The sequence below is a fragment of the Leptopilina boulardi genome, unplaced genomic scaffold (genome assembly GCF_019393585.1).
Source record: "Leptopilina boulardi isolate dan_hultmark-lab unplaced genomic scaffold, ZJU_Lbou_2.1 LbouV2_193, whole genome shotgun sequence".
NCBI classification, from domain to species: domain Eukaryota; kingdom Metazoa; phylum Arthropoda; class Insecta; order Hymenoptera; family Figitidae; genus Leptopilina; species Leptopilina boulardi.
The window spans coordinates 117,554-141,132 of NW_026137744.1; the positions used below are offsets into that span (position 1 = coordinate 117,554).

General features: G+C 26.6%; 2 protein-coding genes across 3 annotated transcripts; both read left to right on the top strand.

Annotated features, from left to right (window-relative positions):
- The first annotated feature begins 13,609 nt into the window (after positions 1-13,609).
- LOC127277991 (uncharacterized) lies at positions 13,610-18,756 on the top strand. Its single transcript, XM_051299468.1, has 7 exons — positions 13,610-14,152; positions 15,249-15,363; positions 15,992-16,099; positions 16,214-16,481; positions 16,959-17,141; positions 17,600-17,766; positions 18,121-18,756. The coding sequence occupies exons 1-7, from the start codon at positions 13,891-13,893 to the stop codon at positions 18,248-18,250; spliced, it is 1,233 nt and encodes a 410-aa protein (XP_051155425.1). The 5' UTR covers positions 13,610-13,890; the 3' UTR covers positions 18,251-18,756.
- Positions 18,757-19,522: 766 nt separating this feature from the next.
- On the top strand, positions 19,523-23,278 carry LOC127277990 (acetyl-coenzyme A transporter 1). Of its 2 annotated transcripts, XM_051299467.1 has the most exons (9): positions 19,523-19,880; positions 20,065-20,271; positions 20,666-20,955; positions 21,168-21,322; positions 21,607-21,800; positions 21,907-22,091; positions 22,206-22,323; positions 22,415-22,630; positions 22,742-23,278. In XM_051299467.1, the coding sequence occupies exons 2-9, from the start codon at positions 20,068-20,070 to the stop codon at positions 22,910-22,912; spliced, it is 1,533 nt and encodes a 510-aa protein (XP_051155424.1). In that variant the 5' UTR covers positions 19,523-19,880; positions 20,065-20,067; the 3' UTR covers positions 22,913-23,278. The 2 variants fall into 2 exon arrangements, with proteins under 2 accessions (XP_051155424.1, XP_051155423.1); XM_051299466.1 differs by having other exon boundaries at positions 19,523-20,271.
- The last annotated feature ends 301 nt before the right edge of the window (positions 23,279-23,579 follow it).

Genomic DNA, 23,579 nt, shown 5'->3' on the forward strand with positions numbered 1-23,579 from the left:
TCGGTGGAATACTGCGTCCGGGTCGAGCACCTACCTCGTCGTCGTCGTCGTCGACATCGAGGACTCGACGCAGGCGCCTCAGAATCACCCCTGAAACACAGTAATCATCCCCTTGCATTTACTCCCACTATATTGTATATATATATATATATATACTATATGGCTTGTTGAGAATGACCGGGCGAAAAGGGGGGTAGTTGCATTCCCTTCTTAGTGACACATGCGTATCTTTCAAAATAAATAATTACACATGTAACTATAACCCTCTGTTTTCTCATCATCCGCAAAAACGAAAATACGCACTTTTGTTTACTTTTACTTCAATCTGAATCGCAAAAAATACCGATCAACCATCTTCAACTTTTTGAAAGAGAAATTTCTTAATCTATAACATGTAAATCGAATTTATCAAGAATTATCATATAATTTTTAAAATATAATTATTCATAATTTTTTTTAAACTTTTTGAATGTTTCGACAGCGAAGCTTAAAGTTTTGAGTAATCGTAAGCTTGCCGCAAGCTTGCTCTGCAAACTATGGAGTTGTGAGGACATTTTGCTATTTGCAGCAATCTTACTGAAAACTTACAGGTTAATTATTAGGGACGGTAAAGAAGTTTTTGAATGTTATATTAATTATAACCTACTATAAACCTACATTAGACCAACATTAGACCTACATTAAATACATATTAAAACTACATTTGACCTACTATGATCTGCATTGACCTACAATTATCCCACATTCGACCTACTTTGAACCTATTAGACCTATATTTTATCCTACATTCAACCAATATTCGACCTAAATTAAACCTATACTGGACCTACTTTGACCTAATTTCAACTACCGAGATAGCACGTAAGCTTGCAGCAACCTTGGGGCAACCTTGGGGCAAGCTTGCCACGCAATATTGCCAACCTTGCACGGCAAACTTTCTGCAAGCTTAAAATATCCCACTCGATCCAAGCTTGCATGGTAAGCTTACCGAAAGATTGGAGGGTAAGGTGTAAGGTTGCTGCAAGATTGCACAATAAGATTATCGCAAGATTGCTCAGTAAGCTTGCAGCAAGATTGGTGCAAGGTTGCCGAATAATTTTGCTTGAAACCTAAAATTAAACCTAAAAGTTTATTTAGGTTCAAAGCAAGGTTATTTGGCAACCCTGCACCAAGCTTATCGTGCAAGCTTACTGAGAAATCTTGCGATAATCTTATTGTTCAATCTTTCGGTAAGCTTACAATACAAGCTTGAATTTAGGTGGAACATTTAAAGCTTGCAGTTAGCTTGCGTCAAGTTTGCCGTCCAAGATTGGCAATATTGCGCGGCAAACTTGCCGTAAAGTTGTATACTGGCCAGTGACTGTCCAGATAATCTGACAAATCACTGGTCATATCATCTAGACGCAATGACTGGTCAAATTCTAGAATAGATTTTTTTTTTAGATTTTAATTAAAACAAAATTATATTAAGGATTGTCGCTAACAATTTAAGAAAATAAGAGGAATTACCAAATTTTGACAGTTTGTTAAGATTAATTTAGGTAATGAATTTTTTCGGTGTATTTTTTACCACGTAATTTTTTGGAAAAAAATTAAAATATTTGAACAATTTAACAAAGGCTCTTATGGGAACTTGTACAAACATATGAAAAAAGGATGATGGAAATAAGACAAAAATCTGAAACTTGGTATACGTCAGGGTTGGGTAGTAACTAGTTACAATTCATCAAGTACTTTAAGCAGAATAATAAAGAGAAAAATTAATGTAACTTAACACTTTTGAATATAAACTCAAGTGCGCCAAGCAACTCCCTGCGCCAAACAGCCCCGGTCTCCCCTAACTGTAACGAGTTACTTTTTTATAAAAGTAACTGTAACAGTAACTAATTACTTTTTTTCATTAAGTAACTTAAATGTAACGAGTTACTTAAAAGAAAGTAACTTACCCAACACTGGTATATGTATATATAATCAGTTTCTCAGTTCTGAGATATTCAACGTAATTTTGTCGAACTGTGTAGTGGTTCAAATTTCCCTTTGTCAGGTGACATGTCCATGATTTCACATCTAAAGCGCTTGAAATTTCATACACAAACTCACTGTCCAAAGCGAGTTTACTATTCGGCGACAGTTGCGTGAATATATAGTTCACTGTATTACTCAAAGCTTTTGCCAAGAAGGACAGTAGTAACCTAGTTTCTAATAGAAGATATCTATTGTCATCTCTAACATATTTATATTCAATCTCTCTCTTCTTGTAATATGTGTAATGAAAACTTATCTCTTATCACCTACTGGAGTCGTCAATGAAAGTCACAAAGTATAACTTTCTTCCAAAAGAGTCCAAGAAAATAGATTATAGGGGTTCATTGATAATCTGAAAACCGGAGCTAAAAGCTAATCCCCTCTTCTGAGCATCCCGCAAGCTGATCCGAGAGATCAACTCTATAAACGGAATCCTCTCACGTCACATCTTTAGTCCAGACTCGTAAACCAAGTTTCTGTAATCAACAGTACATCCAGGTTCAATTATAATATAGTAAGTATTCTATATAAGGTTTAAATTTTAGCATGGAGAATTACAAGTTTTTCATCTACAAACCTACACTGAAAGGATCTAAATAGCCAAGGTTTCTTTGTACACTAATGACAAACAGATGCCTAATATGTAATATAATTACAACATTGAAAAACCACTTCATATACAGTGGAACTGTGAAAATATTTACGATAGAATAATAAAAGTTTTAACAAAAATTATTAAAATTTTACCTATTGTTGTGTGAAAACTATTTTGCTGTTCCATCAGGTAAATCTTTTTTTTTCGAGTAAGTTCTAAATCTAAGATAGGTTCTCCATAAATTAAAAATCTGATTTTTACGTTTGTTATAAGGCTTAGGAAAAGGAAAAATTAGGAAAAGTCTGGCGAAAGACGATCTTCAGTCATCTGAATTACCAAAGTACTTAACCATCCGCTTATCTCCTCTCTAAATTTGAATCAGCGGAATAGTGGAATTTCACTGATTTTTCAGCGTATATCCGCTGATTGATACCAGTGGTATACTTATCGCTGATTCAAATTTAGAGAGTCGTGCCCGGAAAAAAATGGAATACAATAATAAAGTAACTTTTTCTACCCCTGTAGTAAATTCTAAGCTGTCCGGAATTTTTGCGCATTTATGGCAAATTTAGCTCCGTAAGTAGTAAAAACTACTATTTCCAGAGTAAACTTTACAATTTCAGTAGTAATTTTTTCTATATTCAGAGCAAAAGTTGTCAGATAATGCGCACACAAGTTTCGGACTGTTTAGGTTTTACTTTGTAAATATAATAAAAGTTACTTTATATTTTTTGTTCGTGTAGCTAATCAAAACTCAAATATTCGAATCCCTTATATGAGATTCACTTTCGAGAACGTTTTGGTAATCCTCATTCATTGGGATCTCCAAAATCTACTGAAATTTAGCAAATGAATCACTTCAATAACTTTTTCACTTAAATTCAGTCTTCACTAAAAATCAGTCGAATTATTACTTATCTAAACCCAGTTAAATCTGCATTATCATTAATAATAATAGGTAAACCAGATTTGACTATGTTTCAATCATTCTACTAAATTTCAGTGAAAATCTTAATGAAGTGATTCAGTTATTGCTATAAATTCCAACTATTTCATCAGTAAGAAATCTCACTGATTCAAATTTAGAGAGATCTTTTCGGGTAGCTTCTAGATATGGCTTCCAGAAAAATAGCACGTTATTCTTTTCTCCCCGCCCTTAATTTATATCTCTATAGCTTCTAAATTCTAAGATCATTGGAACCAAAAATTTGTTTCTCAATTAAAAAGGAAAGGATTTTTTTTTTTCATTTTTGCAAAATGAAACAATATTATAAGGGGGAAAAAAACACGTGTCTTTCAGTTGTCAAATTAATCCCTCTGATCTGAAACAGGTAAATCCTATACATGAAGAAGATAACAGTGTTAGAATTGTTAGTTCTACTTGCATCCGTTCGTGGTCCAGCTTTAATGGACGCATGCGTGGGCGTCGGTTACCCAAGCAACGGGATGCAAACCGCGTGTGAATTCGTATTGATTACTCTCCCCCTTATATTCCTCGCGAAATCTCTCTCTCTCTTTTTCTCTCATCTCTTTTCACTATATATATTTCTCCACGTTACCGGCACATTTTATCTCGCTCGAAAATTTACTGTCGGCTGCACGTGCAGACCAACCACGGTGCTCATTTTAAATTAGCTCCTTGACCCCCTACCCATTCAACCCTTTGTCCACTCTCTATGTACCAAGACTCAAACCACTGTCTCATGTATACTACATATTATAATCTTTGAAAAGCCAGTGGCACCTTATCTCCAAAAACTGAGATTCATTTTGGATGGAAAGACACACTTTTCATTTGCGATACATATATACAATTTTTTTTATAGGTAACTTATCGATCACGTGACCAAATACATTTGCCAACCCCTTATAGTGAGACAATTCTATATAGATACTTTTTTTTGCCTATAGCAACCGTTTCTCAAATTCGAAGGGTTTATATTTGCTACATAAAATCGTTACACTTTATTACATTTATTATTATTATTATGGCAAATATACTGATACCCTAATAACACAAGATATCTTGGGATATATTGATAATATCCCGCAGATATCCTAGGGATGTCCTATGGATATCAAAAGGATCTCTTAAGGATATCCAAAAAATCGGCGGTTTGGATATCCCATTGATATCTGAGGATATCCACAGGATATCTTCTGGATATCTCTATAGACTTTCATAAATGTCCTCCAGATAACCCATAGATATCGTCAGGATATCCCACAAATATCATCAGGATATCCCATAGATATCGTCAGGATATCCCACAGATATTTTCAGGATATTCTCAGTATATCTCCTGGATGTCAAGAAGATATTCTCAGTATACTGTTTTTAAAGTTATTATAAGACTACATACGATTGAGAATATTCTGTGAATTAAATTTTATATAAATAAAATAAAATGCAACTTGTTTCTCGAGAAAGTTGTTTAATTTGAAAAATTATTAACTAATTTTTTTCTCATTCGTGATTCATTCCTTTATTCATATGCTTAATATTGTCAGAAAATAAATTGGCTTTAAACAATATAAATTCTTCCCCGCAAATAACGAATAACTATTAATATTAATTATACATTAAGTGCATGAGTTTATTTAAAAACTATGAAAAATGCGTTTCAAATCTTTATTTAAAATAAATTAGAAGCTCATAAGATTTTTGTTTTGGGGCCATTCATTAATTACGTAAGGGTCCTTAGGGGGAGGGGGGGTTTATAAAATCTCTACATGGTCTTACGTGGGGGGTGGGGGGTAGAAGCTAATCTTACGTAAGTTTTTGCCAAGTATTTTCCATTTGTATTGATGTAATTAATTTTTTAATTACATTAATATTGTTAAAAACTTACGTAAGAAGGGGGAGGGGGGGTCCGAAAAATCTTATGTATCCTTACATGGGGGTAGGGGGGGGGTCAAAATTAGCCAAAATCGTCCTTACGTAATTAATGAATGGCCCCTTTTATTATATTACACAGCCACACAAAAAAAAGAGTACCCGGGCCGGGGAATGAGACCACCATTTCTTGATGTATTTTGATGCGCTGAACACGAAACTGAAGTCCGTTTAGCTCCATCACGTCAGGATTTTGACATAACCTCAAAAAACATAGCTGATTTTAAATGACAGGAGAAATTTTTTAAATAATGGCAGATTTGCTTGAATCTTGTTACTCGGGGGTTTTTGGGGTCGCTGATTACGAACTTAACGTCAGATTTATAAAATTCAAAATGGCGGATCCAATATGGCGGACGAATTTTTAAAAAGTAGTTGGATTTTTACGAAAATTGGTATCTAGGGGTTTTGGGAGTCGCTGATTACAAATTTATCGTCAGATTATTCAAATTCAAAATGGCGGATCCAATATGGCGGACAAATTTTTAAAAAGTAGTTGGATTTTTACAAAAATTGGTATCATGGGGTTTTTTTTGGAGTCGCTGATTACGAATTTAACGTCAGATTATTCAAATGTAAAATGGCAGATATAGTACGGTGGTCAAATATCTTTATGTTTCTACATGTGTCTGCATCCAGGGCACCTCCACGCGGTGACGGTGGGCAACGGAGTTTGTCCGCTATCCGGCTAAGTCCCTGGATAATGGCTTTGATGCCATCATGGCAGACACACGTAGGAAACGTATTACGATGCAGGGACTCGGAACCCCAGTATCGGCCAAGTTACATAAAAATTCAACTATTTTTTAAAAACTCGTCCGCCATATTGGATCCGCCATTTTGAATTTGAATAATCTGACGATAAATTTGTAATCAGCGACTCCCAAAACCCCTAGATACCAATTTTCGTAAAAATCCAACTACTTTTTAAAAATTCGTCCGCCATATTGGATCCGCCATTTTGAATTTTATAAATCTGACGTTAAGTTCGTAATCAGCGACCCCAAAAATCCCCGAGTAACAAGATTCAAGCAAATCTGCCATTATTTAAAAAATTTCTCCTGTCATTTAAAAACAGCTATGTTTTTTGAGGTTATGTCAAAATCCTGACGTGATGGAGCTAAATGGACTTCAGATTCGTGTTCAGCGCATCAAAATACATCAAGAAATGGTGGTCTCATTCCCCGGCCCGGGTACTTTTTTTTGTGTGGCTGTGTTATTATTCATTATATTAGCTTAACAATTTTAACCTTTAAAAATATATGTTGAGATATTAAATAACCCGTGAATATCCTAAGAATATCCCACGGACATCCTGAGAATATCCCATTTATATCCTGCGATATTATATCCAATAGATATTTTGTGGATGTCTTAGGGATATCCTGTGGATATCCTATGGATGTCCTGTTGATGTCCCACAGACCGGCGGTTTGGATATCCTATGGATATCCCAAGATATCCTGGGGACCATTCTAGGATATCGACCATTGATATGGATATCTTATGGATATCCTAGGGATATCCTTTTGTTATGAGGGTATTATATATTTATAGCAATATTGTCGTTTTACCTATTTTTGTTGCAATTCTAATAGAAAAAAAACGCTAATTACGAATTCGTTATCAGATTTTTAAAATTCAAAATGGCTAGCCCAATATAGAGGAAGTTTGTTTTCAAAATAATCAGATTTGAGTGAAATGATTCGCCTTATTTTGAACTAAATCTCAAAAGATTTACTCTCTAAATTTGAATCAGTAAAAATTTTAACTAATTTGAATTAGTGACTCACTTTTTGCTTTTGAATTATACCTAGTTAAATTTTACAAAAAAAAAAAAAAGTTAGTGACTAATTCAAATTACAGTAGAATCTCGTAATGTGGGAAAGAGATGCCTCGGATAACACGGAAGAAATAAAAAATAAGAAAATTTCAATTATTTGTTATGTATTTAAAGATTTTAAAGTGTTGGAATAAAATTATATTAAATAATATAATTATAAATAATATAAATAAAATTATATTGCATAACATTGTAGTTCGCCGTTTTCACATGGCGCAAGAGGTTTTGCGGAAAATTTATTCTAGACTTGGCAGCTTCATCCATTTTATCCGAGTTACGTAGCATTATCTGATCAGTGCTCGGAACCTCGGATAACACAGAGTCGAATTTTTAGAAATTCGAATTATCAAAAGAACAAATTTCTAATAGTTCAAATTATACAAAAAATTCTTAATTACACTGAAAAAAAAATTTATTTGATTCAAATAATCGGTTACTTTGTTATTATCAAATAAATATTTACTTGAACCAAATAAATTTCATTTAAATTATAAATAAACTGTATATTTGAACCTATAATTTCTGTATTTAAAACAAATATCATTTAATTGATTCAAAATAAAAATTATTTGGTTCAAGTAAATATTTATTTGATAATAACGAAGTAAGCGATTATTTGAATCAAATAAATTTTTTTTCCATGCAGAATTTTTATAGAAATTTGAATTATTAAAAGTTACAAATTATTAGAAAATAATCAGAAACACTTGAAACGAGTCGCCTTATTTTGGTCTAAAATTTCAAAAGATCATATTTCATAAAGTCGAATTACTATTTTATCGAATTTCTAAGGTTAAGTCCACAATAGACTACTTTTTCTAAATCTATACATAGCTTACATTTTTTTATATATAGGCATATAATGCAAAAAAAAACTTAAGCTGTGCATCGATTAAGAAAAATTTGTATATTATGGACTCAACCTTAAAGTATATACATGATAATGATGATGATGATGATCATAATGATGATGATGGTGATATAAAAGTAAGGTTAGGATTACAGTTTGTTCCATATTAGACATTATTGGTTTTCTTCACTAACATAATACCGTTTGGGAACTTAATATGAGACGCCTACTTTTTCCTCAATTTTTAAATAACCGAATTTTTAATTAACATAATTTAAAATTACAAAAGTGTTAATAAACCGAATTTAAATATTTCAGAATTTTTAAAAAACCGAATTTTTATAGTTCCAAATTTTCAGTTTACACAATAAAAAAATAATCGAAATACCATTGGTTATAATTTTTATGTTCTCGAATATTAAAATTACAGAAAATGAAAAGAGCAGAAGTTTCACTTGACAGACTTTCTGTTCAACCTAATTGCGATCGGACAAAATTTTAAGAGAACAGAAATATCAGTTAACATAATTTCAATTTTGCAGAATTTTTAGTTAACATAATTTAAAATAAACAGAAATGTCATTTGACATAATTTTTATGTTCTCGAATTTTAACTTTTCCGAAAATAAAAATAACAGAAATTTAACTTGACAGACTTTCTATTCAACCTAATTGCGATTGGACAGAATTTTAAGATAACGGAAATATCAGTTAACATAATTTCAATTTTGCAGAATTTTTAGTTTACATAATTAAAAATAAACATCAATGTCATTTGTCATAATTTTTATGTTCTCGAATCTCAAATTAACCGAAAATAAAAACAGCAGAACTTTCATTTGATAGAATAAATCCATTGTTGATGATTGTTTAAACAATGAATACACAATGGATTTGGTATGTCAAGTGAAACTTCTGCTGTTTTCATTTTCGGTTAATCTGAGATTTGTGACCATAAAAATTCTGACAAATGGTGTTTCGGTTGTTTTTCAATTCTGTAAATTAAAAATTCGGCAAAATTAAAATTATGACAAATGATATTTCTGTTTTCTTAAATTTCTGTCCAATCACAATTCGGTTGAACAGAAAGTCTGTCAAGTTAAATTTCTGTTATTTTTATTTTCGGAAAAGTTAAAATTCGAGAACATAAAAATTATATCAAATGACATTTCTGTTTATTTTAAATTATGTTAACTAAAAATTCTGCAAAATTGAAATTATGTTAACTGATATTTCTGTTCTCTTAAAATTTTGTCCAATCGCAATTAGGTTGAACAGAAAGTCTGTCAAGTGAAACTTCTGCTCTTTTCATTTTCTGTAATTTTAATATTCGAGAACATAAAAATTATAACCAATGGTATTTCGATTATTTTTTTATTGTGTAAACTGAAAATTTGGAACTATAAAAATTCGGTTTTTTAAAAATTTTGAAATATTTAAATTCGGTTTATTAACACTTTTGTAATTTTAAATTATGTTAATTAAAAATTCGGTTATTTAAAAATTGAGGAAAAAGTAGGCGTCTCCTTAATGGTTGTTTTCGGCGTTCGCCCTGGGTTAACTCTGAGTTAATTGTGATTGGTAGATCTAACAGAATGTTAATGATGATTGGACCATCGTTAACTCTGGGTTAACCCAGGGTGAACGCCGAAAACAGCCAATATATGCGCCTAAAACATTAGTATTGGTACTAGCAGAAATCCTAACCTCAATTTTTATATATAAAATTCAAAAACCTTTCTTTATTTATTAGAAACAAATTATTTTTATTAGTGAACAATATAATTTTCTCATGTAATTACTTTTTTTTAACACCTATACTTTTTAAGGAATAGATTTTATAACTTTTATATATATATATTATCACAGTAAACTTGGTTGTATCTTTTTCTATTGCAACGTATTGATGCACATAAGTTATATAAAAAAGAGATCGTTTTGTGTATAATTTTTAGAAATGATACACGAAACGGTCTCATTTTTTGATGCAAAAAATTTAATCAATTTATATCAATCATGGCCGAATTGAATCGACTCAAAATTAAACGAATTTTTTTCAGATATTTTGGTAATAGTACAATTGCGGAGACCATTTCACTATTTAATTTAAAAATGAAAATAACAGAAAATCAAAGACAATGTGCAATTCGATAATTGAAAAGTGACAGCTTATAAACATAACCTAAAATGCATGAGAAAAAATTTGTCGATAAAATCTATATAGCCGAGCTTTTTAGAAGGTAGATGCGGCAGTTTTGCTTTTTATAAAAACGATTCAGAAAAAATTTAAAGAAAGAAAATAGATAAGTGCTGCCATCTACCTTCTAAAAAGCTCGGCAATATTGATTTTATCGACAAATGTTTTTTCATGCATTTTAGGTTATGTTTATAAGCTGTCACTTTTTAATTATCGAATTGCACATTGTCTTTGATTTTCTGTTATTTTCATTTTCAAATTAAATAGTGAAATGGTCTCCGCAATTGTACTATTACCAAAATATCTGAAAAAAATTCGTTTAATTTTGAGTCGATTCAATTCGGCCATGATTGATATAAATTGATTAAATTTTTTGCATCAAAAAATGAGACCGTTTCGTGTATCATTTCTAAAAATGATACACAAAACGATCTCTTTTTGATATAACTTACGTGCATCAAAACGTTGCAAAGATTTGATGCAATTTTTGGTCTCAATTTGATACTTTTAGGAAAACTGTGTATATATACACGGTTAACTTTAATAATCCTTTGTTTAAAAAAAATAGAAGAAACTTATTTTATACATACTAATCTCATTGTTCTCGGGTTTTAGGCCAACGTTAATATGATTTCTAGGCGGAACAAAATAGTTACGCATATTTTGTAAGAGAACTCTTTGTTATAAAATAGACGTCAACATGAATAGAATAATTATGATATTATTTTTATTTGACTTCCGTCGAACAAGGATTTTCCATCTTACGCTAAAATTGCATATTTATATTATTATTTATTTTAATAAATATACAAATATTTTAAACATCTTTTCGCATTGGCAATTTTGGTCTATATTTATAAATTTATTCTCACGTTTTCGGGATGATTTCGGATTTTAAATTCGGACAGATTATAAAAACTGAATAAGTTCTGAATTTACAAGAAATCAATCCACAATTAGTGTGCAATAATCAGAATTTAATTCTGATCATGATGCGGAATTAAATCTGATTATTTCGGCTTTGGTATTTCGTCCTGATTGATGCGAATCATTTTTGTACAATTTCCTAATTAATTCGGACTGATCGCAGTGAAAAACACTATCAAGGGCGATCACCAATCCGAGTACTAGTTGTACTTAAGTGTGCTTAACCTCAGTGATCGCAAGCCAAGGTATTTCTCCGCCCGCTCTATATCATCACTTCTGAGCATCTCTGGGAACTTTTGATTCAAAAATAAAAAAAATTACACCAGAAAAAGTAAAATTTACTCCGGAAATAGTATTTTTTACTATATCCGGAGTAAAAGTTGACAGAAATGCAAAAAAAAAATTACGAACAATTTAGGATTATTTTTTCCCTATGGAAGAAGTAAAAATTACTTTATTTTTCATTTTTCTCTGTGTTTAAATATAATTTTTATAAATTATTTGAAAACTTATTTTCTCTCATCAATTTTTTTTTTTTATAAGTTTTCCGAACTGCAATTATTAAAGTTCGCTGATAAAATTTTTAATTGCGACAACAATTATTATTTGTGAAAATAATTATTGTTGAAATAATAGACTCATATTTAATTTTTACATCCGTTATTATAAATATATATATATATATATTTTTTTTAACATATTGATTATCTCAAAATAAAAAAAGAAAAAGCAAAAATAAAATAGCTTGAATTTTTCAAATCCCTCGTGTAACATTTGTATTATTTTGGAGTTCGCACACAATTACGACTTAATGAAGGTCGACTCCTACGTTCACGAAAAGAAAAGTGAAAATTGAAGAAAATCTTCTTCTCAACTCTTACATGAAACTGCCACTCTATCCGGAAATAAAGTTCTATTTTCCTAAAGGAAGATTTCTTATATTAATTAAATTCGAAAGTTGAGTCCAAAGGAAGTCTTGTTCCTAAAATTATCAAATATCATCATCATTATATCATTATCATCATTATCCATTTTTTTTCTTTTTTTTTTTTTTTTAATTGAATTCATTAATTATTATTTCCCTAATCAGTCATTTATATCATACATTTTATTGTTACTTTTTTATTTGACGAAAATTAAAAAAAAATTAAATTATAAATTTTTAATAAAATAATTTTTAAAAAATTATTTAAAAATAAACAATTTTACATGTATATTTTTATGAATGATGATAAGTCTCCTTTCTTTGAATGATCTCAATAATGAAAATGAAAAAAAAAATTAAATTAAAAAAAAAGAATTGAAACTATATAAAAACGAGGAGAAAATGGTGTCAATAAATATCGACTAATTACCATCAGAAATTTATAATAATAATGAATGTCTTATATTATGTTGCAAGGAAATATGAAACAGGGACCAATTAATAATAGAATCTAGCGTGACGATAATGAATAAGGCACGGTTGGTTTATTCGTGACACTTTTATTTTCACCTAGGTTCATCATTTTGTCATACTTAATAAATCCAGGGACAAAATATACATTATTCTTTCGCGATTAAATCCTGTTTACAATTTTTTATTTATTTTCATGTATTGAATTTAATTATTTTTTATTAAATTTATTTATTATTAAAATTAAAATTATAAAAAATAATTAATTTAATTATTTATTTATTTATTTATTTAAAAAAAAGGAAATAATAATTTACATCATTTTTTAAATGATTTTATTTATATTAATTTATTTAATATAAACTTTATTTTAATCAACTAAATTGGAGAAAATTTTCAATATTTTTTTTTTAGAAATAATATTCAATATAAAATATAATTATATACAATAATGAAAAATAATTAATAATTACTCACGAAATTTGTGTTTGAAAAAAATTAAATGAAGACAGTGAAGAAATCTTTATATAATACGGGGGGAAAAAATGTAGAAATCAAACTTTCGACAACGGAAGGTAAAAATTTTTTTTTTTAAAGCTTCAAAAAGAGCATTATAGTTTAAATAGCGTAATAAGCCTGTAATTGTCAAATTTACAGTGACTTTAATATAATTCACATGGAAAATTGGCCAATAACAATTATTGCCTAATGATTAACCTGCGTTGTCCATTATGCGTACCTGTGAAATAAATATAAACTGACAGGACCTCATGTGTGACCACAACTATAAAGAGTGAGACTCAAAAATTAGAGAGGCATAATAGTTCCATCATCTCCGAGTTCAACACACACACATATATACATAATAATTTTTGTGATTCAAAAAATTTTAAATTAAAAAAAAAAAGTGCTATTATTATAAAACTGAAACATTTAAAAAAAACAAGTGCGTTCCGTTTAATTAAATTTTTTCAAAGTTAAATAAATACATTTTTTTATAATAAATAAAATAAAATTTTATTTTTTTCTCTTAAAAAATTATGAAATAAAGAAATTTATATTTATTCAATTTCAAATTAGGGTGAAAAAAAAAATTAACAAATGACTTAAAAAAAATATTTTCGGTGAAATTAAATTTTTGAAAAAAAAAAAAAAAAAAAAATGCATAAAGAGTGTTTAATTTGCGTGTTGATCGTTTCGATCGGAGTGAGTTGTTCCGCTTGGTCACAGGAAGAGAAAAAACATTTTTCTGATATACGTCCTGCAACAACAATTGTGGAGGAACGAATTGCAATTAGAGAATCAGATGAAGTTAAAGTCACATCTAATCCATTACAAATTAAAAACGATGACACTACTGATGGTGATAATAAAAATCAAAAAAAATTGAGACCCACCTCTGGATATTCGCATGAAATTAAAGATACGTTACTTTAATATTTTACATTAAAAAAAAAAAAAAAAAAATTTTTTTTGTTTTTTACCTAATTATTATTAAATTAAAAATTACAAAAAATAATTTTTTATAATAAAAGAATATTATAAAATTAATTCAATCATTTTCAAATGTTAATTTATTTTAATTTTTCATAAATTTTGTAACTAAATTATAGACATTCTTCTAATTTTATTTTAAACAAATAGGAATACTCACAGGGCGTAATGACACATAATTTATTCTTTCTTGTTTAACTTTGTTTTTTTTCACATTAATTAAAAGTTTATCGTACACTAAAAACTTATTCTAAATATATCAGCTTTCATAAAAAAAAAGAAAACTTTCTGATATCACTTTTACTTTTTTTTTTGCTCGGAAAGTTTTTTTCGGAGTGGAACAAGTGTGTCGATTCGCCCCACTCATATTTTCAGTTATTATTATTTTTTTTAATTATGTTTATTATTATTATTATTATTATTATTATTATTATTATTATTGAAGATAGAAATAAAAAAATTTTATATGTTCTTTAAAAACGATAACAATAAAAAATTAATTTACTTAAAAAATATCATACTCAAATTTCAATTCTTTCAAACATTCAATTATTTTGTCATTAAATGATGTATAAATTTAATCATTTCTTAAATTCAATATTACCCAAATTGAAATATAAATTCTGTATTTAGTGAAAATAATTTTTTTTTTTTAATTCAAATTTTTGAAATATAATTAAATGCTTAATAATAATAAAATTAAAATATCGATTTTAAAATTAAGTACATTGTATTATATAATAATTTATTTTTAAAATAATTTATTATTTAATGTTTTAGATTTGAATATTTCTTATTAAATATACAATAAATAAATAGAATTCAAAAATTTTAAATAGAATTAAATTTTTTTTTTGTTTTTTCTAAAAAAAAAATTTGTCTTCCTAATAAAGAATTTTTTTAAAAAAAAATTTAAGGATTTAGTCAATTTTTATTAATTACCTTTAAATAAAATCGAAGAATAAAATTTTGACAAAATTATATAATAGAAAATATGTAAAAATAAATAAATTTTTTTCTTACAAGACCCGAATGCTGTGGTCCAAATAACGGTCCTTCAAGATCTGAAGGAGTTAGAAAAAGTAGTTCTGAAAATGAACGAGATAAATATCCTCGATATGGACCTTATCCTGATGAAGGGTAATTAAAAAATTATTAAATTGTTTTTTTAATTTTTTTTTTTTTTTTTTTAAATTTATAGTCTTTTGATATTTATTTATTTACTAGAATAAAATTGACTAGAAAAAATTTATAAAATTATATAAATTTATTCATTTAATTAAAAACAATTTTTAGTATTTATATATATATATTAAATATATTATTTAATATTTTGTTAATTTATTTATTTATTATTTACATCATATTTACTTATTATACTTCATATATTCATTTCTCGATCTTCATTATTTATTTAAAATTTTTTATTTAAAAAAATTAAAGTATAAATTTTTGAATTAATTATTTGTAAAAAAAAAATTTTTTTATTCAAAATAATTTTTCGAATAATATTTAAAATGGAATTTCAATTTTCATATAAATTTTATTTTCTCCGCCTCTTTTGAAACTCATATCGCAAGAAATTCCTCACATTTTTTAAGCACACACACACACACACACACACGCGCGCAATTTTAAATTTCCTCGCAAATTCTTTGAGAAAAAAAAAAATATATATATATAATATCTAAAAAATAATTTAAAAAAAAGGAAAATCATTATTTTTGAAATTATTAATTAAATACAAGTAATTGGTACATTTTGGCAGAAGATTTAGTTGGCAAAGTTCGAATCACCCTTCAGAATATGAAGATAATGGCGGTAGACCAGGAAGTTATAGAGGACCTTATGCCGGAAGTGAATCATATTCAGAGAGGTAATTAACTCGAGCCAGCCCTAATTATACTGTAATTAAACAGAAAGAAAAAAAAATTTTTTTTGTCTTCAAACGAAATTATATAAATTAAACAAGAGAAAATAAAAATTACAGATTTAAAAAACCACAATACGGCAATGAAAATAATAAAGGAAATTTAAATTTTGGTGGACTTGATAAATTTAGCGGTAAATTTGGCAGTATATTAAACAATAAATTTGGATTTGCTAATAAATTTGGAATTGGTAATAAATTTGGTTATTATGGCGATGGTGAATATGGAAGGCCTGGTTATCAAGAAAATACTGATCTAGCAAATCAAGAATCAGGATTTGGAGGTGATAATACACCACAACCACCGGCAAATTTTGCCACTCAACAGGTAGATTCATATAATAAGACAATATTCAATAATTCAAAAATTACCAAAAATAATAATGGAATTCAAATGGAAAATGTTGATTATCAAAATAAAACAATTGTGGAAAATTTAGAAATTATGGACAATGAAAATGAAAAGGAGGAATTTAATCAAGCTCAATTTAATTTATTCAATAAAAGTGCCGAATGGCCCATTACAATTAATTTCAATAAAATTAAATTTAAATTTAAAATCAAAGCAATTAAATAAAATAATAATTGTATGACATTCAATAGTTTAGATTAAAAAATAGAAAATTATTTTCAAATACCATTGCAGTACTTTGTTAATTGTTAATATAAATATTGTTATATATAGTAAAATTGATGTAATAAAAAAAAATTTTTTAACAATATTTCAATGAATTGTTAATAATTATTGTAAATAATTTTTTTTCTAATTTTTAATTAAAATCGTGAGTTTAAATTTTTTTTGCAGGCGGTTGCTTTGAAAGCACTTGCAGGTGTTGCTTTGATTGGCGCTGCAGCAGCTTTAGCAACAAATCCCGTCCTTCTGCCAATAAGCGCCATTGCCGGTCGAAGAAAACGCGATCTTGAAGATCAGTTCAATAAAGAACTTTCAAATTTTCCCTCAAAAATATTGAAGAATTACGCGACAAAGGTATTTTTAATTTATAATAATTTTCATCGAAGGGAAAAAAATTAAAAACAAAATTATAATATTTAACGAGTGACAAAGGTATTTTTAATTTATAATAATTTTCATCAAAGGGAAAAAAAATTGAAAACAAAATTTTTAGTTTTTTTTTTTTCAACAATATTTTTAGTGGGACAATTAAGTGAAAAAATTTTATAATTATTAATTAATTTATAATTTCGTTTTGTCTATTCTATTTATTTATTAAATATGTAATATTTATAAATGATTCATTTGTAATAATAAACAATTAATACATTTTTTATAAAAAAAAAATAATTATGTTAATATTTTTTAATTAATTTTAATTAATTTTGTTATTGTAAAATTACATTCACTATTTAATTTTTTTTTTTTTTTAAGTTTTAATTTTCAATTTTTCACATTTAAAGAAATAAAAATTTTTTTCATATAAAAATTAGATTCCTGGAAATAATAATGGACCTGATTTATCAATAACTCCACAATGTGTTGCTCGACTGGCTTGTGAAATTCAAAAAGATTATATCACTGATTTAAAAAAAAATAAGGATATCTTAAAGGAAGACAAAAACAGTTTCCATGATATGGAGCGTTGGTTCATGAGCCTGTATGTAAATTATTATTTTTTTTTTATCATTAGATCATTTTTCTATCTATCAAAAAAAAAAAAAAAAAAAATTTTTTTAGAAAATTTATTTATATTTATTTAAAAATTCAAAAATAAATTATATTTGAATTGAATAAAAAATTTCTCGTTGTTCATATATTGTAAAATTAAATATTTTTTTATATTTGCGTATTATTTATATTAGAGTTAACAAATATAAAGTTTTTCATTAATTTTGAAATATTAATGAAATTTTTATTTTCTATATTATTATTATTCGTTTTACATTTTTTTGATTGAATTTATTTTGTATTATTTGTGAAAAATAATTTTTTTTTTCTATTTTACCTTTAGTATCCAGAAAAATATTCTTGATGCCGACTACGTCGATGGAAGTATGAAAAAGTTGATTAAATTGGCCACCCTCGTTGGTTCAGAAGGACGGGATTGTACAATGTTTATATGCAGCAATGTAAAAACTTAGAAATTATTTATATTCATTTTAAAAATATCTTGTTTCCTCATTTTTTTTTCTTTGTTTATTATACACGTAAGAAATTATTTTTTTTATTTTATTTTTATATGTCATTTCATAAAAATATATCTTGATGTTAAATAAAATACTCTTGTGATTTAATACGTTTATGATTATAGTAAAAATTTAATAAAAATGTTCACATTTTTTTTAAATTTCGTATTTTATGCGAAATTTGTCATTAAACAAAAAAATATATAAATAATTTACGAACTTGAATTCAATTAAATTTTATCATCAGTACGCTTTATAAATTCTCATATATTTATCATTATTTACAATCTACAATGTTGTTTTTTGGTTTTTTATTATTTTATTCACAAGAAAATTTGCGCAAATTCAAAATTAAATTTGAAATAATTCAAGCTTTTTCTGATTGGTTGTTTTTAAATATAATCGATTAATTGATAGTTTCGATTGATTTACTGCGCATGGACAGAACGGAATATTAGCATGGCGCATAAATTTGAATTTAATTACAAAGTATGAAATTTTATTTTTTTTTTTTTAAATTATTCACAAAAATAAAATATATTTATAAAAAGTAAAAAATTAAATTATTTATAAATAAAAATAAATATAATATAAATAAAAACAATTATAAATAAATTGTCTTCAATTCTGATTCATTACTGCGGAAACCTCATTTATGTTTATATGTGTCACACATATATATATATTGCATAAAGTATTCTATTTTTAATTAGAAGAAAAAAAATATTTTCAACAAGTGGAAATTTTAAAGAAAATAAGAAAATTGTTTAAGATGACGTGTCCCAATCTCAAGTAAAACAACGTGGCACATGTGATTCTAGTAGAGACAAATTAATGTAAAAATCAGGTTTGACCATAGAAATTCATGTGAAATAGACCAATCAAATATTTTAAGAAATTTACGTCACTCATGTGATAGAAGAAATGTACAGCAATGTACTGAAAAATTTTTAACTATTAAATAATAATAAAAATAATTTTAAAAAAATACTAAAGAGAAAAATTAATCCACTGTTTATAAAATTAATTCACTTAAAAGAATCATAACCTAAAAAGTTGTTTTATATATTTCTTTTTTCTAAAAAACACTTTCAGAATCAAAAAAAAAAACACTTTAAAAATGAAAATAATGTTAAAAAGTGTACTTTTCTCAGAAATCAGCTGATTATGCGCAAATATGAAGAAAAACACAAAAAATGTGCGCAATGAATCAACCTTAATAAAAGCATTCTAACCGTATTTGTTTGTCAACGTGGTACTGACATTAGAAATATATCAAAGTTACTTATTTAAAATAATCGTACTTAACTTTTTAATTTTTTTTAACTAAATATAATTTTTGCACAATGAAATTTGTTGGTTTTTAAAGAATTGTGTTACATTTTTAAACAAAAAAACCCGTTATTTAAAAAGAGGTTAAGAGAAAAAAGAGTTGAAAATATCATGGTTAATTTATGCGCGTATTTTAACAGTAAATAATGTATTCAATACGATTTAATGTTATGATGATTAGATGAATAATGTCTAAATTTCGATCAGTGCAGTGTAATAAACATCGTCATTTGATTTTTATAACTTTATTAAGGTCCGTAATTCCTTATGGAAGTTTTACAACCTAACCCTTAAATTTATAACGCGAAGTGAATTTTTTTTTTTTTATATCGTATTAATTGTTTATATATAATAATAGTTTTATCGCACTTGTAAAAGAATTATCTATTTATTTTAATTTTCGTTGACATTATTTTTGTTTTTAAATTTAAAAATAGAAAATGAAAAAGAGAATGCAAAAGGAACGTAAACTGGAAGATGGTTCCGGTGAAATTGTCGAACATCATGAACATGGTGATATACGAGGGGATGAAAGAAATATTGTTATTTTATTTTTTTTATATCTATTACAAGGAATACCACTTGGTTTAAGTGCTGCTATTCCTATGCTTTTACAAAATAGAAATGTTTCCTATCGTCAACAGGTAAGATTTTGTATTTTCAAAATGGTTTCTTTCATTTTACTTGGATTTACATTTTTATTTTCATTTTTGTGAGAAAAAAACATTGATTAAAAGAATTTTTAGAATAAATTTCTTATGTTTCAAGTTGGATTTAAATTTTTCTTTTAAAATTTAATTTTAAACAATGTTATCATCAAAGTTTATTAAAATTTTCCTCTTCCATAAGGAAGCAAAAAAAAAAAAAAAAAAAATATATTGAAAATAAAAAAATACTTTTATATTTATTATTAATTTAATAATTATTTTATTAGTCACGTTTTTTTTCTATTTATTTATTATTTTATTTTTAAAGAAAAAAATTATACTTAAAATTTATATTATGAATTAAAACTAAACAAATAATTATTGATTACAGGCGGAATTTAGTTTAGTGAATTGGCCATTTTCATTGAAACTTTTGTGGGCACCGATTGTAGATTCTGTATATTTAACACAATTTGGCCGCAGAAAAACATGGCTCGTTCCAATACAATATTTAATGGGATTATTTATGTTATTCCTCTCTGGACATGTTGATAAATGGATGGGAACTGACGATGAAAATCTCAATATTGGATTTCTTACGTGTATATTTTTTTCATTAAATGTTTTAGCGGCAACTCAAGATATTGTTGTCGATGGATGGGCCCTTACAATGCTTAAACGGTTGGAATTATAATATGTATTCATATTTGTTCAATTTAATTAAAATTTTTTTTTTTTTTTTTTATTTCATTTTAATTATATAGTTCAATAGTAATTTAAATAAACAAAATTGTGTGTCTTATGGAGAATAGCGTTTAAAAAAATCTTTATTTTATTTTTTTTTTTAATTTGCGATTAAATTTAAAAAAATATATTTATGTAATAAATTTCAGATGCAATGTAGGATACGCGTCGACTTGTAATAGCGTTGGACAAACTGCAGGATATTTTCTCGGTTATGTTATTTTTATGGCATTGGAATCAGCAACATTTTGCAATGATTATCTGAGATCTGAACCTATGAACGAAGGAATTCTTACACTACCAGGTAATTGATAAAACACTTTCAGAAAAAAAAATTACTTTTTAATATGGAAGACTACAGTCAAAAATATATAATATTCAATTATGTAATAATTTCTTAATGATATTTATTAATTTACTATTTTATTTATAATTATTTGTCTTCTTTCTTCAATAATAAATATTTTTCAATTTTTACGATTAAACGAATTTTCGTTTATTCAAATATTTTGAATGAAATAAATTTTGGTAATAATTTATTAATTTTTCAAACATATTAAATAATATAAAATATATTTTCTTTTTTAGGATTTTTATATTTTTGGGGATGGGTATTTATTGTGACAACGACATTTATTGCCTTGTTGAAACACGAGAATTCAAATAAAGAAACTAAAGATGTACAAGTAGACATGGACGTGAAACAGGCGTACAAATTACTTTGGACAATTGTTAAATTACCAAGCATGAAGAACACGATTTTATTTCTCTTAACAGCAAAGGTAAATTACATTTTTTTTTTTAAATATAAAACGAAATTTGAAAAGTATAATAATTTATCTATTTGAAATATAAATGAAAATAAATTAATATATATATTTTTTTTAGATTGGATTCTCGGCTTGTGATGCAGTGACGGGTTTAAAACTTGTTGAGGCTGGAATTCCTAAAGAAAAATTTGCTATGATTGTCGTACCAATGATACCATTGCAAATTATTTTACCTGTAATTATATCAAAATATACAGCAGGACCAAAACCCATGAATATTTATTCAATGGCTATACCATACAGGTATATTATTACAAACAGATAAAAAAAAAATTTTTTTCTCATATTTTGAATATATGACAAATATTTAATTACTTTAATTTAAATAAAAAAAGTTTTTATTTTTATTTTTAATAGATTAGCGTTTGGTTTAGTCGCTGGTACATTAGTTTGGGTGACACCACATCTTATAGGAAATGGAGAAGTGCCTGCTTATTATTTCATTGGTTTAATTATGGTCTATTTCTTGCATCAGGTAAATATTTTTTATTCTATAAATTTTTTTGAGAAGAAAAATTATTGTACAAAAATATAAAATTTGTGGTTTTAAAAAATTTTTCTTTTAGATTTGCATAAGTAGCATGTTTGTTGCCTCCATGGCTTTCTTTGCAAAAATTAGTGATCCAGCTGTCGGTGGAACATATATGACATTTTTAAATACAATAGCAAATCTCGGTGGAAATTGGCCAACAACAGCAGCGCTATGGTTCGTCGATGCTTTAACTTTCAGAAAATGTAGCACTGATCCTTCCAATGATTGCAGTACAAGCTCAGAAAAAGAGGTAATAAAAAAAATAATATACAATCCACAATTTTTAATATCTTCTTTTTATAACTTTTTTTTTTCTAAATTTCTCTATAATTATTTGTACCATATTTTTTTCTCTTTTCAGTTGTGTATGAAAAACAATGGAACATGTACTATAACGTTAGATGGTTATTATATAGAAATAATGTTGTGCTTCATCATAGGTTGTTTATGGTTCAAATGGGGTAGAAGGAAAATTGAATTTCTACAATCGAGACCACTTTCAGTTTGGAAAGTTGTACATAAAAATAGATAACAATTCTTTTCTAGATTCTCGAAAAAAAATGTCTCCTAATATTGTTGTGAGAAGATCTTATAATATATTTTACTTTGTATTCAATATCAGTTAAATCAAAGTAATCTTGAGAAAGGAGAAGAAACGAAAAAAGAAAATGTTTATACAAATATTAATTTCGATCTGCTGCTTAATATCGTTACTCTGTAATATTTATTCCGTGAATTTTTCAATTTATTTAGTTACAAAAGAGGAGACAATAATTAACTCGTTCACAATTTTCCCAAAAACGAGTTTTATAGCACAATTCTAGACATAAGTAACAAAAAAAAAAAGGATTTTTACTGCATTTTTATTTTTCTTTATTAAATCAAATTGTGAAAGTAATTATACATATTTCTTGTTTTTTCTTTCTATAGAGAAAAATCGATATTTAAAAAAAAACAAATCAAAATTTGTATAAAAAAAAAAAAAAAAAAAAACTATTGAAACATATATATTTATTTATATTAACAATTGTTATCCAATTGAATATTTAAAAAAATTATTTGTTTTAAAATAAAATTAAGTGTTTGAGATAGAATGTGTGTATGTATGTGTGAGCTGAATAAGAATAGTTTTATTTGAAAGTTTTCAAATGTATTTGAAAATTTTCAAATAATTTATATTTTGAGCTTAGAAAATATGT

Bases quoted from the DNA above. Each gene is read 5' to 3' on its own strand.
- LOC127277991 (XM_051299468.1), top strand. From the start codon at position 13,891: ATGCATAAAGAGTGTTTAATTTGCGTGTTGATCGTTTCGATCGGAGTG. The intron at 14,153-15,248 runs ATACGTTACTTT...TTTTTCTTACAA, and splicing joins ATATTCGCATGAAATTAAAG to GACCCGAATGCTGTGGTCCA. The intron at 17,767-18,120 runs GTATGTAAATTA...TTTTACCTTTAG, and splicing joins GAGCGTTGGTTCATGAGCCT to TATCCAGAAAAATATTCTTG.
- LOC127277990 (XM_051299466.1), top strand. From the start codon at position 20,068: ATGAAAAAGAGAATGCAAAAGGAACGTAAACTGGAAGATGGTTCCGGT. The intron at 21,801-21,906 runs GTAAATTACATT...TATTTTTTTTAG, and splicing joins TATTTCTCTTAACAGCAAAG to ATTGGATTCTCGGCTTGTGA. The intron at 22,092-22,205 runs GTATATTATTAC...TATTTTTAATAG, and splicing joins TCAATGGCTATACCATACAG to ATTAGCGTTTGGTTTAGTCG.